This window comes from Geotrypetes seraphini, chromosome 12 (assembly GCF_902459505.1).
Source record: "Geotrypetes seraphini chromosome 12, aGeoSer1.1, whole genome shotgun sequence".
Classification (NCBI taxonomy): domain Eukaryota; kingdom Metazoa; phylum Chordata; class Amphibia; order Gymnophiona; family Dermophiidae; genus Geotrypetes; species Geotrypetes seraphini.
This window is the reverse complement of record NC_047095.1, coordinates 8,503,373-8,518,539: the sequence shown is the minus strand read 5'-3', so window position 1 is coordinate 8,518,539 and position 15,167 is coordinate 8,503,373. Positions and strand designations below refer to the sequence as shown.

The following is a 15,167-nucleotide window of genomic DNA, read 5'->3' as shown; positions in this document are numbered from 1 at the left end:
CTCACCCTTAAGAGGAGGGGAGCTGCGGCGCGAAGGCAGCACAAGCCGCGTGGAGGCTTGTTGCAGCGGCGGAGAGAGGTAGCCGGGAGGAAGAAGGAGGGCTGAGACAGAGAAGGTAGCGGCGGCGAGGGCGGGCAGCGGCGAGAGTAAGCTCCGCCCACCCTCACCGCGTCACCAGCGGAGCCAGAGGCCGGACTCACCCTTAAGAGGAGGGGAGCTGCGGCGTGAAGGCAGCACAAGCCGCGTGGAGGCTTGTTGCAGCGGCGGAGAGAGGTAGCCGGGAGGAAGAAGGAGGGCTGAGACAGAGAAGGTAGCGGCGGCGAGGGCGGGCAGCGGCGAGAGTAAGCTCCGCCCACCCACACCGCGTCACCAGCGGAGCCAGAGGCCGGACTCACCCTTAAGAGGAGGGGAGCTGCGGCGCGAAGGCAGCACAAGCCGCGTGGAGGCTTGTTGCAGCGGCGGAGAGAGGTAGCCGGGAAGAAGAAGGAGGGCTGAGACAGAGAAGGTAGCGGCAGCGAGGGCGGGCAGCGGTTAGAGTAAGCTCCGCCCACCCGCACCGCGTCACCAGCGGAGCCAGAGGCCGGACTCACCCTTAAGAGGAGGGGAGCTGCGGCGCGAAGGCAGCACAAGCCGCGTGGAGGCTTGTTGCAGCGGCGGAGAGAGGTAGCCGGGAAGAAGAAGGAGGGCTGAGACAGAGAAGGTAGCGGCGGCAAGGGCGGGCAGCGGCGAGAGTAAGCTCCGCCCACCCGCACCGCGTCACCAGCGGAGCCAGAGGCCGGACTCACCCTTAAGAGGAGGGGAGCTGCGGCACGAAGGCAGCACAAGCCGCGTGGAGGCTTGCTGCAGCGGCGGAGAGAGGTAGCCGGGAGGAAGAAGGAGGGCTGAGACAGAGAAGGTAGCGGCGGCGAGGGCGGGCAGCGGCGAGAGTAAGCTCCGCCCACCCACACCGCGTCACCAGCAGAGCCAGAGGCCGGACTCACCCTTAAGAGGAGGGGAGCCAACGGCGCCCAGCCGTTCGGCGCGCAGCGAAGGCGAGCGGAAAAGGCGCTCGCCTTAGCGAGAGCGCCTTTGCGAAGGGCCTCAAGAAGGGCAGGCCAGGTCACTACATCCAAGGACTCCAAGAAAGGAAGACAGCAAGGTAAGGAAGTATACACATACACGCACACACACAAGTAAAAGGGAAGCAAACACAGAAAAGAAGGAAGGAATAGGCCCAGGAAGGACCACACATCAAAGGAACGACAGGCAAGAAGGCACTGAAGAACAGTAGCAAGGGCAGAAGACAGGGTAGAAGCAGGCTAAGAAGGTAGCGCACACACATACACAGAGACAGCAGTAACAAGCTCAGCAGGACAAGAAAAGGCGGACTCAAGAGAGAACACGAGCTAAAGGAAAAGGCAGCCACAGAGGGTAAGCAAGGGGCAAATAGCACAAGCGCATAAGTAAAAGGAAGCGAAAGACGAAGAAGGTAAGGAAGAGCCAGGCACAGGAGTGAACACACTAGCAAAGAGCAACAGGACTCCTAGAGAGCGGACAAATATGGAAGCGGAAGGAACCCGAAGGTTGAGCTTCCCAGTGTACTGCACGGACTGCCACATGTATGACTACCTCCCCTCCAGGCAGCAGTCATATGTGTGCGGACAATGCCAGGAACTGGAAAGCTTGAAGAGCGAAGTCAGTCGACTGAAGCTCAGGATCCAGGAGCTGGAGGGACTCTACATCTCCGAAGCCCCCTTCCAGACAGCCGAAGACCCCATGCGAGAGGAGTGCATCGAGGAACAAGTCAGGGAGCTCGAGAGGTTCATCGAGGATGCCTACAGGAGAGTGGAAGAACAGGAGCACGGAAATGAGGAAGACACACAGAGCAGAGGACAAGAAACATCTGACACCAAGGTAGAGGATACCCACGGAGGAACCTTGCTGGAAGAAACAAAGAACACCAAGGACACAGACCTGCGACCGACACGGAGGCTGAAAGAAGGGAAATCTGCAATCCTGGTGGGAGACTCAATCCTGAGGCACGTTGACAGTCACATAGCAGGAGGGAGAGAGGATCGGCTAGTGACCTGTCTCCCAGGAGCAAGAACAAAGGACATCGTTGACAAGATTGAGAGAATCCTGGAAGGAGCAGAGACGGAAGAGACAGCAGTGATAGTCCACGTCGGGACGAACGATGTCACCAGGAGGGAATACAGCAAGAATGCACTGACTGAACAATTCAAGATCTTAGGAAGGAAACTGAAGATGAGGACCCAGAGGATAGCCTTCTCAGAGATCCTGCCAGTACCGAGGGCAGAAACGAAGAGGCAGACGGAGCTACAATCAATTAACGCATGGATGAGAAAATGGTGTGAGGAAGAGGGATTTCTCTTCGTGAGGAACTGGACAACGTTCTGGGGAAAGAACAAGCTTTTCAAGAAGGATGGTCTACACCTGAGCAAGGTGGGAACTAGACAACTAGCAAATAACGTCAGAAGAGCGATAGAGCAAGCTTTAAACTAAGTAGAAGGGGAAAGCCGACAGTCGACCTGGTATCGACGGTTCGGGAAACAGTACCCAGTGAGGGTACTGAGGGGAAAGATTTTGGGGAAGACACAAGTGGCAAGCAACAGACTATGAGCAAACAAGGGAGTCAGATGAAGCGAGAGGGGGAAAGGATGAACATACTGGAAGGGGAAGTCAAAACGGGATTGGATGATGAGAAAGAACAAGAGGAGGACAATAGGAACACGCCACAAGGGGAAGGCAATAGGAATCTACCACAAAGAGAGGACAAAAGAGACAATACTCAGGAGTTGACAGGCCAGGAAGGGGACAGAATGAAGCATGAAATGCAAGGTAAAATAGAAAGGAAGGGAAAATGCCAAGACTTGAACTGCATGTATACAAATGCAAGGAGCCTAAAGAACAAAATGGGGGAACTAGAAGTCATGGCCAATAATGAGAAACTAGACATCATAGGGATCACGGAAACATGGTGGAACGAGGAAAACAAATGGGACATAGTACTGCCAGGATACAAACTCTACCGAAAAGACAGGACGTACCAGAAGGGGGGAGGAATAGCACTATACATAAGGGATACCATTCACTCAACCACTGTGGACACAGCAGAGACAAATGCCCAACTGGAGTCATTGTGGATCAAAGTACCAGGAAGCAACGGATCCGAGATAAAGATGGGACTGTTCTACCGTCCACCTGGGCAAACTGAAGCTGAAGATACAGAAATGGTAGCCGAGCTGAGAAGGGAATGCAAGAACCCAAACACCATAGTTATGGGAGATTTCAACTATCCTGGGATAGACTGGTGTCTTGGAAATTCAAAATGTGCAAGGGAAACGGAGTTCCTGGAAGCAGTCCAGGACTGCTTCATGGAACAACTAGTCGAGGCACCAACGAGAGGATCAGCGACTCTGGATCTGATCCTCAATGGGATGAAAGGCCCCGCGAAGGATGTGGAGATCATAGGACCACTAGGAACCAGTGACCACAACATGATTCAGTTCAAAGTGCAAGTAGGACTACCTATGGGAAAGAGAACCAAGGCAACATCATTTAACTTCAAGAAAGGGAACTATGATGCCATGAGACAAATGGTGAGAAAGAAGCTCAAAAACAGCTCCAAGGAAACTCGGACTGTGGAGCAAGCCTGGTCCCTATTCAAGGACACAGTAAACAAGGCACAAAACCTATATATACCAAGATTTAGGAAAGGTTCCAAGAAGAATCAGACAAAGGACCCTGCATGGATAACCAGTGAAGTAAAGAAAGTGATAGGAGACAAGAAAAAATCATTTCAGAAGTGGAAAAAGGACAAAACTGAAGGAAACTGGGGAGAGCACAGGAAGCAACAAAAAGAATGTCACCGAGTAGTCAGGAAAGCCAAGAAAGAGTATGAGGAGAGACTAGCAAAGGAAGCAAGAAATTTCAAACCATTTTTCCGATATGTGAAAGGGAAACAGCCAGCGAGGGAGGAGGTGGGGCCCCTGGATGAGGGTGACCGGAAGGGAGTGGTGAAAGAGGAAAAAGAGGTGGCTGGTAGGCTAAACAAGTTCTTCTCGTCGGTCTTTACAATAGAGGACACATCCAGTGTGCCAGAACCGGAAAAAATCTTCAGGGGAGACCAAGAGGGGAAATTATCATGCATGGAGGTAAGACTCGAAGACGTTCTCAGGCAGATAGATAGATTAAGAACGGACAAAGCTCCGGGCCCAGACGTGATCCACCCGAGAATACTGAAAGAGCTCAGAGATGAAACAGCAGAGTTACTGCAGCATATTTGCAACCTGTCCTTGAGAACAGGGGTAATCCCGGAGGACTGGAAGATAGCGAATGTTACACCGATCTTCAAAAAAGGATCGAGAGGCGACCCGGGAAACTACAGACCGGTGAGCTTAACCTCTGTTCCAGGGAAGATGGTCAAATCAATGATCAGGGAAGGTATCAATGAGCATATAGAAAAAAATAATCTGATGAGATCAAGCCAGCATGGTTTCTGTAAAGGCCGATCATGCCAGACAATCTACTGCATTTCTTTGAGGGGATAAGTAAGCAATTGGACCAAGGTGACCCAGTAGACATTATATATCTAGATTTCCAAAAAGCCTTTGACAAGGTGCCCCATGAACGCTTACTGAAGAAACTGTGGAGTCACGGGGTGGAAGGGAACGTGTACAGATGGATCAAAAATTGGCTGGCGGACAGGAAACAGAGGGTAGGAGTAAAGGGGCACTACTCTGACTGGATAGGGGTCACAAGTGGTGTTCCGCAAGGGTCAGTGCTGGGACCATTGCTGTTCAATATATTTATTAATGATCTAGAAACGGGGACAAAGTGCGAAGTTATCAAGTTCGCGGATGACACAAAACTCTCCAGCAGGGCCAGAACTGTTGAGGAATGCAAAGAACTGCAGAGCGACCTGAACAAACTGAGTGAGTGGGCAAAAAAATGGCAGATGAGCTTCAATGTGGAGAAATTTAAGGTCTTGCACATAGGGAAGGGGAACTCCATGTACAGCTATACGATGGGAGGGAGGGTACTCGGGGAAAGCAGCCAAGAAAAAGATCTGGGGGTATTGGTGGATAACACAATGAAGCAGGCGGCACAATGTGCAGCGGCCTCAAAAAAAGCGAACAGAATGTTGGGCATTATCAAAAAAGGTATCACTACCAGAACAAAAGAAGTTATCCTGCCACTGTATCGAGCAATGGTGCGCCCACATCTGGAATACTGCGTCCAATACTGGTCGCCATACCTCAAGAAGGACATGGCAATACTCGAGAGGGTCCAGAGGAGGGCAACGAGGATGATAAAGGGTATGGAGAACCTTTCATATGCCGAACGGTTGGAAAGGCTGGGGCTCTTTACCCTGGAGAAGCGGAGACTGAGAGGGGACATGATAGAAACTTATAAAATCATGAAAGGCATAGAGAAGGTGGAGAGGGACAGATTCTTTAGACTAGCAGGGACAACTAAAACAAGAGGTCATTCAGAAAAACTGAGAGGAGACAGATTCATAACAAATGCAAGGAGGTTCTTCTTCACTCAGAGGGTGGTGGACACCTGGAACGCGCTGCCCGGAGAGGTGATAGGACAGAGTACAATTCTGGGGTTCAAAAAGGGACTGGATGACTTCCTGGAAGCGAAGGGGATAACAGGGTACAGATAGAGGTTTACCTTACAGGACATTGAGCGAATAGGGTATGGATATTTTAGGTTAGGTAGGGAACACTTTCAGGTCATGGACCTGGGGGGCCGCCGCGGGAGCGGACTGCCGGGCACGATGGACCCCTGGTCTGACCCGGCAGAGGCAACGCTTATGTTCTTATGTTCTTATGTTCTTAAAGCTGATAAAGGTGGTGCAATGGTCATATTAAACAGGGAAGATTATATCAGTGAAGCTCAATGTCAGCTGAATGATTTATCCATATATCGTAAGTTAACACTTGATCCTACGTCTAGGTTAAAATCAGTCATCTCTAGGTTTACTAAACAAGGATTGGCATCTGGTTTCTTAACCAAAAACGAGTTTAAATTTTTCAATACTGCCAATCCTGTAACTCCAATGTTTTTATGTTTCTCAAAGTACATAAAAATCCTACTAAATCTCTGGGTCGACTGATTATTTCCTCACGTGGTTTCCCTTTTGGAACCATTGTCAGTTTATGTGGATTTTTTTCTTGTGTGATTTTGTTGAATAACATTCTACTTATGTCAAAGACACTACTCATTTTTTTAACATTTTACAACTGGTTTCTGTTTCAGAGGGACCTTTTTTTAATAGTGTGGCTCACTGGTAGAGCTGCTGCCTCTGCACTATGAGATCTCCACGGCTGCTCCTTGTGACCCTGGGCAAGTCACTTAATCCTCCAGTGCCTATAGGTTTGAATGTCAACTTTGAATGCCAAAGTCACAAAAAGGCAAGTCTCTGTTTCCTTTCCCATATACTTCCATCCCTCAAGATGAAGCATTGGAAGTAGTCAAGATAATGCTGGATCAATGGATGTGCCCTCACCAATTGCCCACTTAATTTTTAGAAGGATTGTCACGCCTAGCAATGAAAAAAAAATTTTCTTTTTCAGGATGGTTTATATCTACATGTGTCAGGGGTTGTTATGAGGGCTACATTTGTTCCTGTCTTTCTATGAATATGTTTGAACAGGAATGGTTCTTCAGTTTTCCATTTTTTTTTTTATAGTTCAGTCTGATGTGTTTTAGCTTTGGAAAGGAAGGGACAGATTCTGTAAAAGATATCTAAAAGTTAGGCATTGTTTAGACATTCAACAGAAGACTGCTGAGCGCAATTCTATAATGCACAGATGCACTATAGAGAATCGCGCTCAGCCGTGCTGAGCGAGCCTAAGCGTGTCTATATTGTTAATTGTCTTTTGCAGAATCGCCTTTTAGGCATTACATAGTTGTTCCTGCCATGTGAGATGATACCTTAGGAGATCATAGCCATCTCAGGGTAAAAATAAGTTTCCCTCTGGACCATGGAAAGGGCACAGTGCAAATATAAATAGCAAAGTCCACAACCCATACTCTTTTATGAGACCAAAAAGATGCTGTTAAGGTACTGGGGGGGGGGGTGAACCCATAACCTGTGGAAGATGGAACATAAGAACATAAGAACATAAGCAGTGCCTCCGCCGGGTCAGACCATAGGTCCATCTAGCCCAGCAGTCCGCTCCCGCGGCGGCCCAAACAGGTCATGACCTGTCTAAATCATCAGAAGGGGCCCCCATGCCACCTTGGTTTCCTGATGAGTCTTATCTTCCCATCGAAGTCCTAGCCCTCCGGTCTTACACATGCACGACCTGGTTGGGTTTCTATACTTTCTCAGTATCCCACGATCCCTTTATCCCCCAGGAATCTGTCCAGTCTCTGTTTGAATCCCTGTACCATACTCTGCCCGATCACTTCCTCCGGTAGCACATTCCAAGTGTCCACGACCCTTTGGGTGAAGAAAAACTTCCTTGCATTTGTTTTGAACCTATCTCCCTTGAGTTTCTCCGAATGCCCCCTCGTACCTGTTGTCCCCTTCAGCCTGAAGAATCTGTCCCTATCCACCCTCTCTATGCCCCTCATGATCTTGAAGGTCTCTATCATATCACCCCTGAGCCTCCTTTTTTCCAGAGAGAAGAGCCCCAGCCTGTCCAACCTCTCGGCGTATGGGCAGTGTTCCAGCCCTCTTACCAGTTTCGTTGCTCTCCTTTGGACTCTCTCAAGTACCGCCATGTCTTTCTTGAGGTATGGCGACCAATATTGAACGCAGTATTCCAGATGAGGACGCACCATCGATCGGTACAATGGCATGATGACTTCCCGCGTCCTGGTTGTTATGCTCCTCTTTATGATGCCCAGCATCCTGTTGGCTTTTTTCGAGGCCGCTGCGCACTGTGCAGATGGCTTCAGTGATGCATCCACCAGCACACCCAAGTCTCTCTCAAGACTGCTTTCTCCCAACAATGCCCCCCCCATTTTGTAGTTGAACAACGGGTTCTTTTTCCCTATATGCATGACCTTACATTTTTTCACGTTAAAGCGCATTTGCCATTTGTTTGCCCAGTCTTCCAGCTTGTCTAGGTCCCTTTGCAGGTCCTCACACTCCTCCCTGGAGCTAACTCTGCCGCACAGTTTGGTATCATCTGCAAATTTTATAACCTCGCACTTTGCCTCCTTTTCCAGGTCATTGATAAATATGTTGAAGAGTAACGGCCCCAGCACCGATCCCTGTGGCACACCGCTCGTGACTCCCCGCCAGTCAGAAAATTGGCCCTTTACTCCGACCCTCTGCAGTCTACCCGACAACCAGTGCTCGATCCATCTGTGCACATCCCCTCCCACCCCGTGGTTCCACAGCTTCCTAAGCAGCCTTTCATGTGGAACCTTGTCGAAAGCCTTTTGGAAATCGAGGTAAATGATGTCGACGGGTTCCCCATTGTCCACCCGACTGCCTATTCCCTCAAAGAAGTACAGAAGGTTCGTTAAGCACGACCTTCCCTTACAGAATCCGTGCTGGCTTTTTCTCAGTAGGCCATTTCTCTCAATGTGCTCGCAAATGCTGTCCTTGATCATAGCTTCCACCATCTTCCCTATAATTGAAGTCAGGCTCACCGGCCTGTAGTTCCCGGGGTCACCCCTCGATCCCTTTTTGAAGATAGGTGTGACATTCGCCAATCTCCAGTCCTCTGGTACCTCTCCAGTTCTTAAGGATAGGTTGCAAACATGCTGGATTGTGTCCGCTATTTCTTGTCTTAGTTCCTTCAGAACCCTTGGGTGGATCCCGTCCGGACCCGGTGATTTGCCACATTTTAACCTGTCTATCTGTTTGAGGACATCCTCCTTACTTACCTCTATGTGCTCCAATTTTTCAGCCTGTTCCCCACTCATGAGCTCCTCTGAGTCCGGTATATTAGATATATCTTCTCTCGTGAAAACCGATGAGAAGAACGTGTTCAACCTCTCAGCTATCTCTTTATCCTCCTTTATCACTCCCTTCCTATCCCCATCGTCCAACGGCCCCACCTCCTCTCTCGCTGGTCGCTTCCCCTTTACGTAACTGAAGAATGCCTTGAAGTTTTTCGCTTCCCTGGCCAGCCCCTCTTCGTATTTTCCTTTTGCTTTTCTAACCTCTCGGTGGCATTCCTTTTGGCAATTCCTGTGCGCCTGGTGATTTTCCTCCGTTGGGTCCTTTTTCCATCTCCGGAAGGATACTTTTTTGTCATTTATTGCCCTCTTTACTTCTGTTGAGATCCAAACTGGGTCCTTTGACCTCTTGTTCTTGCAGCCTTTCCTGAAACTGGGGACGTACCTTCTTTGTGCTTCCTGCAGGGTGTCCCTGAATAGGGTCCAGGCGCTTTCCACAGTCTCCATCCTAAAGATGTTTTTGAGCTTCCTCCCCACCATTTCCCTCATAGCAACATAGTTCCCTTTCTTGAAGTTGAGCGCAGTTGTTGCGGTCCTCCTTACTGTGGGTGTCCCCCTTTCTAATGTGAATCTGATCGCATTGTGGTCACTGTTGCCTAGTGGTCCTCCCACTTCTACCCCACTTGCAGGCCCCCCTAATCCGTTCAGGATGAGGTCAAGAGTAGCACTCCCTCGTGTCGGTTCCCTGACCAGTTGCTCCATGAAGCAGTCCCTCACAGCTTCTACAAATCCTGTTTCCCTAGTGCAGTTGGAGTGACTTTAACCACTGAGCCACATACACTTCCTTTTAGGCAGAGGTTCCTTTTATTTGTAGTGACATTCTGCCACCTAGGTGCATATTGATGATGTCACAATGATGTCAAGATTGTGACTCAGTCACGTCCACTTGCTCTGAATCACAGCCATTGTGAGTAGGGTTTCTCTTTTTATTTTCTTAACCTTTTATAAATGAGGTTTAGCATGATATATATATATATATATATATATATCATGCTAAACCTCATTGATAAACCTCATGATAAACCTCATGCTATATACATGCTAAACCTCATGATATATAGATATATATATATATATATATATATATATATCATGCTAAACCTCATTTATAAAAGGTTAAGAAAATATATATATATATATATATATATATATATATATTTCACATGCTTTCATCAAGTAATGCATTATTAAACATCTTTTTATATTATTATCAAATAGGAATCCACTTTACCCCAAAACTAGAAGGTATAGTATGCAATACATATATTTTTTTCATGTGCTTTGGTTAAGTAATGCATTATTAAATATTTTTTGACCTTAATATCAAACTGGAGCCCTCTTTACCCCCCAAAATAAAGCCCTGTTCATCTATATGTGGATACCTCTTGCACGCCTAAGTGACGCCTAAGTGATGTCCACCTAACTCGCGCCTAACTAGCGCCCAACTCACACTCAAAAGTAGACCTGCTTTTACAATGCCTACATTTTAGGTGTTAGGTAGATGCGTTAGGACACCGAGCAGCAAGTGATTCTGTAAATGGACTTCTATTTCGAAGCCACACCCATGCCTATTCCATTAGGTGCAGCTTTTTCCGATGGGTGTCCATGAAATTGTGGATGCCTATTTTGTGAGTCATGTCCAGCCTTTGGATGTCTAACTTCCAATTATTGCCTGTTAAAGTCATTAAATGTGCTTATTATCCACTTTATTTGGACACCTAACTTGATAGATGCCTTAAGTTAGACGTCCTTTACAAAATCTGCCCGTAGTCCAGGATTTTGTAATTGTAATTCTTGTAATTCTCACGTTCAGTTTACTTACCAACATATTTATGAGAAAATTTACTTTTAGATGTTTCAGGTGCTTCCCGTGATATTTCCAACTTTATTTGGGAAGGAAACCGTTATGATTTAACTCCAATGGATAATTATCCATACCTTCAGCTGCGCCATTATTTGTCAACTCAAGGATGGCTAAAAAGTAATCCGAAACTATCTGAATATTGGGAAAATATTCGGTTACTTTATAAATATATTATAGGGATGGATGGGAATCCATATTCTTTTATGGGGAAATGGAATTTAACGGTTGCCTTTATTTTGGAACAATGGGATGTCATGAGAATAAATAACTTCAGTTTGTTCCCTAGTACAAGAACATAAGAACATAAGAATTGCCGCTGCTGGGTCAGACCAGTGGTCCATCGTGCCCAGCAGTCCGCTCACGCGGCGACCCTTAGGTCAAAGACCAGTGCCCTGAGACTAGCCTTACCTGCATACATTCTGGTTCAGCGGGAACATGTCTAACTTTGTCTTGAATCCATGGAGGGTATTATACACAGTGCATTTGAAAGCTATGTTTCTCTCAGTATTTAATGTGTGTTGGCGATGTGGTAAGGAAGTGGGCACTATTCTTCATTTATGGTGGACTAGTGGGGTTATGCAAACTTGTTTATTTGGCCTTAACAATGGAAGTCTTACCAATTGGCAACAGAAGATGAAACATTTGAACTTGGCAAAAGCCAGAAGGGTAGTCGCATGTCATTGGAAGTGCTTGTTGTAACCCCCTATTTTGGACTGTAAATTCCAACTTTGTCTCTTAATAGACACTGGACATTTCTCTTCACCCAAGTGCCTCCGCAGCATCTCATGCAGGATGGATTGAGAAGGGATTTTGAGATGGATAGGGGATTAACTTTGCTGAGGGGTATAGGAAGCTTGAAGGGATGTATCAGTTTCCTCTATGCATTATTTTTTTTTCTTTTTTGCTCAGGATGGGGGGAGGGTAGACAGTGGGATATTGAAGGTTTCAATAAAAAATAGTCTTTTAAGTTAGTTAATGTAGCTTATACAGCTAACAGAAGGAATATGTTATACTTGGAATGTGTTGGAATGGTGTTAGACTATGGAATTTTAAATGTTGTCACACTTAATAAAGACTGTTTAAAGTAATATATATTAAAAAAAAAGAAAGGTGAGAAAGAGGATGAAATTTTAGTGGATGGGGCAGAAAAGAAAAAAAAGGAGAAAAATATTAAAAGGGAACGATCAGCATATCAGAGACAGGTGTAGTGAGGAAATGAAACAAGATAGGAGAGACAAGAAATGCCAAATGGATAGCAGACACTGGAAAGAGAATTGGCAAAAGACATAGGAAGGCAGACGAGAAACTGGGACCGACATAATGGAAAAGCAAAATGTCCAGACAATAAAGGTAGAAAAAAAGTATTTTATTTTGGAATTTATTAACTGGAATATGTTAGCTTTGTATTGTTCAGGGACACAGCCAGACAGGGACGGGTGTGGGGCTGGGGGAAGCCAGGGGTAAGGCCAAGCAGGGCCAGAGGCCCAATGTACTTGTGTGCCTAGGGCCCATTGACGGATTAATCCTACCCTGCTCTTATTAGTTTATAAAAACCAAATTGTATGCTAGTCTTCCTCCACATATTATAACTTTTCTCAACATTGCAATTACTTTTCTGTCCTTAAGCTAAACAAAGAGAACAATAGAAGGAAAACATTAAAGTGCATCCAGTGAAATACATTTAGAAATTTTATTTCAGGATTTCCTACATTTCTTACACACTATCTCTCTATAAACTGATGTGACCAGGGATAGATTAGGGCCTGATCATTTTAGGGAATAAAAAGAATCCAATGCACCATGAATATACTTTGATGACTGGGTTTATTTCTCTTTAAACTTCCAAGACAGTTCCATTGATTGAATCCCCAAAAGCTACGTTTCTCGTCTGTGTTTACTTTCCCAACGGTGAAAATGAAAATCACATAGGCAACAGCATAATAATGTTACGATGAAAGTAGCATTTAGCATAACATTTACACATAAAGAAAGCAGAAATAATACAATTCTCGGGAGGCTAGATTAATAAAAACCCCTGATGTGAGCCAGGCAACCTTCCCTTGAATGTTCTGAGGAAAACAATTACACTGACAGAAACTATTAAATATTTCTCTTACACATGGGCAAGGCTTTACCGCTTCACTTGGAAAGAAGCCAACGTCTCCCGTTGCTAAATTTCTCCCCTAGAAGTTAGAATAAAGCATTAGTAGGCATCAGATTGCAACACAGATTGAAAACAGCTCTAGATCTTTTCCCAAAAAGTTGCAAGCAAAACCTGAAATTCAGTTCACATAACAATACTTTAAAAGAAATCATATGCTCTTAAGAAAACTAATAACTGAATATTAAGTTAGAACATTTGAAAAAATACAGGCAAGAAGAACAAAGTCCAATGATAAAAGGGGTTGGAAAGGCTTAGGCCAATGTGTTTACTCTCTGTATAAGATCACACAATTAAGCTTGTAATATTCACTGTTTTCAAAGGAAACCTGTTGAGGGATCCTGAACAAACAAAGGCGCTGTAGGTCAACAACATTTTAAAGAAGCCAACGGATTAGCTTAATGAATGACTCATGTATCAGTGCAATGTTCATTATCTGTCTGCAGCACGGGGAAAGCAAAGTTGTTTACTTGTAACAGGTGTTTGCTGTAGACAGCTGGATAAATCAGACACACCAGTGGGTGATGTTATCCGATGCTGTTGGGACAGGCTAGCGGTCTTAAAAGTCAAAAAATACTAGGAAATCTTCTGAGCCTGTGCGCCCTTTCCCATATATCATGTCCTTCAGAGATACTTCAGTTAGTATAAAGCTTGGCATCAACTCTCAGAGAGATAAAGAGGACTGTGTTTATGGCTTATCACACTATTTGTGGAGAACACCTGTTAAAGGTAAGCAACTTTTGCTTTCTATGTTGCCAAACAGACTTAATAAGCCATACAGGTGGGTTCTCAAGAACTGAGGGATACAGAAGCACATGTTCACATATGAAAAGGAGAAAAATCATTGGAGAGTTCTAATCATTTTATGATGGGATGATATAATGGTAAAGTGTACTCTGAGGTTTAAAGACCTACCGGTACTTAAGAAAGATGATAAAAGTTTAATTTCGTGGAGAGTTCCATTGTTGATATTTAGGGCTCCTTTTACTAAGCTGCGCGAGCGGTTTTAGTGCGAGCTGACGTTAGTTCTTGGTGCTTAGCGCGGGATTAGCGCGCGCACTAAAAACGCTAGCGCACCTTAGTAAAAGGAGCCCTTAGTTGCTTAAGTGAAGTGCTGGACATTTTCTGAAAACCGAGTCCTTGGTATTATTTTATATTTTCAATAAAACAGCCATTTATTTTTACTCTTTATTTTATGCACAGTTATAAAATTGTATAGATAACCCACAAATTACAAGTGGAAATTAGAATCAATTACGGAATGCTTTTTCACTCATTTCATCTTTTAGTCAAGACAACACAAGGTTTTCCTTTGCATTTCCTTTGCATCATACTGTAAACCAGAGAGCAGAATTGGAGTCTATAAAATAAAATTCATGCTAACAATTTGTGCAAATGGTCAAAAATTTCTAGGTACTTTTACTATGCTGCGGTAAAAAAGTGGCCCATGCACTTTATTGAGTTTTTTTCCTACGTGCTAAACTTATTTTTCTGCAGCTGGAAAATGGATGATTTTATGTTTTTTTTCTTTTAATAGTCATGCTCGAATGTTGCCATCAGCATGTACCATTAAAAGGAATTACTGCATTTACCAAAACCTACCTAGGCAATAAAGCTCTGATTCTATAAAAGGTGCCTAACAATTTTTTTAATTGGTTTAATCAGCAGTGATAATTGAAAATGCCATTAAAAGCTAATTTTAGAAAAAAAACAACCCCCCCCCCCCCATTTTACAAAACCGCACAAGAGGTTTTAGCGCTGCCGGAACACTGAATGCTCTGTGCTGCTCCGTCGATCATAGGAACTCTATCACAGAGAAGCGCAGAGCAGTCAGCATGCTGTCTGGTGCTATAAATCTCTTACTCAGTTTTGTAAAAAGGGGGGGGAGGGTTAGCCAGTAGGTGCCTAACTCAGTAGGTACCTACCACTTCGAGGTGGGTATCTACACCAAGGTGCCTAGGGGTGGAGTTTGGGCATGCACTGACTTAGGTGCCGTCATCTAGGCCAAGGAAACCCTAGCCTAGCAGTGGTCCAGATTCTGTTAACATCACCTAAATTGTCCAGCACCCTGAAAAACGGCACTGGCCATGTATCAGTCATGCTTAGGTGTCGTTAACAGAATCACGGCTAGTGGTGCCTCAGAAAAATCTTAGGTGCCGGTAATGTAGGCAAGGGTTTTCAAGGCCTACATAATCAGTGCCTGCTTCTTTG

The 15,167-nt window shown here is 45.4% G+C and overlaps 1 protein-coding gene and 1 long non-coding RNA gene across 3 annotated transcripts in view; one reads left to right on the top strand and one right to left on the bottom strand.

Moving 5' to 3' along the window:
* Positions 1-15,167, bottom strand: part of VAV3 (vav guanine nucleotide exchange factor 3) — a 571,528-nt gene that overhangs the window by 114,290 nt on the left and 442,071 nt on the right. For both annotated transcript variants that reach the window (XM_033916404.1, XM_033916405.1), the window contains one exon: positions 12,913-12,978. In XM_033916404.1, the coding sequence (XP_033772295.1) occupies positions 12,913-12,978 (66 nt within the window). The remainder of the gene's footprint in view (positions 1-12,912; positions 12,979-15,167) is intronic.
* The window catches only part of LOC117346585, a 146,813-nt gene continuing 145,128 nt past the window's right edge, over positions 13,483-15,167 (top strand). The window contains exon 1 of the long non-coding RNA XR_004536640.1: positions 13,483-13,685. This is a non-coding gene — a long non-coding RNA (uncharacterized LOC117346585). The remainder of the gene's footprint in view (positions 13,686-15,167) is intronic.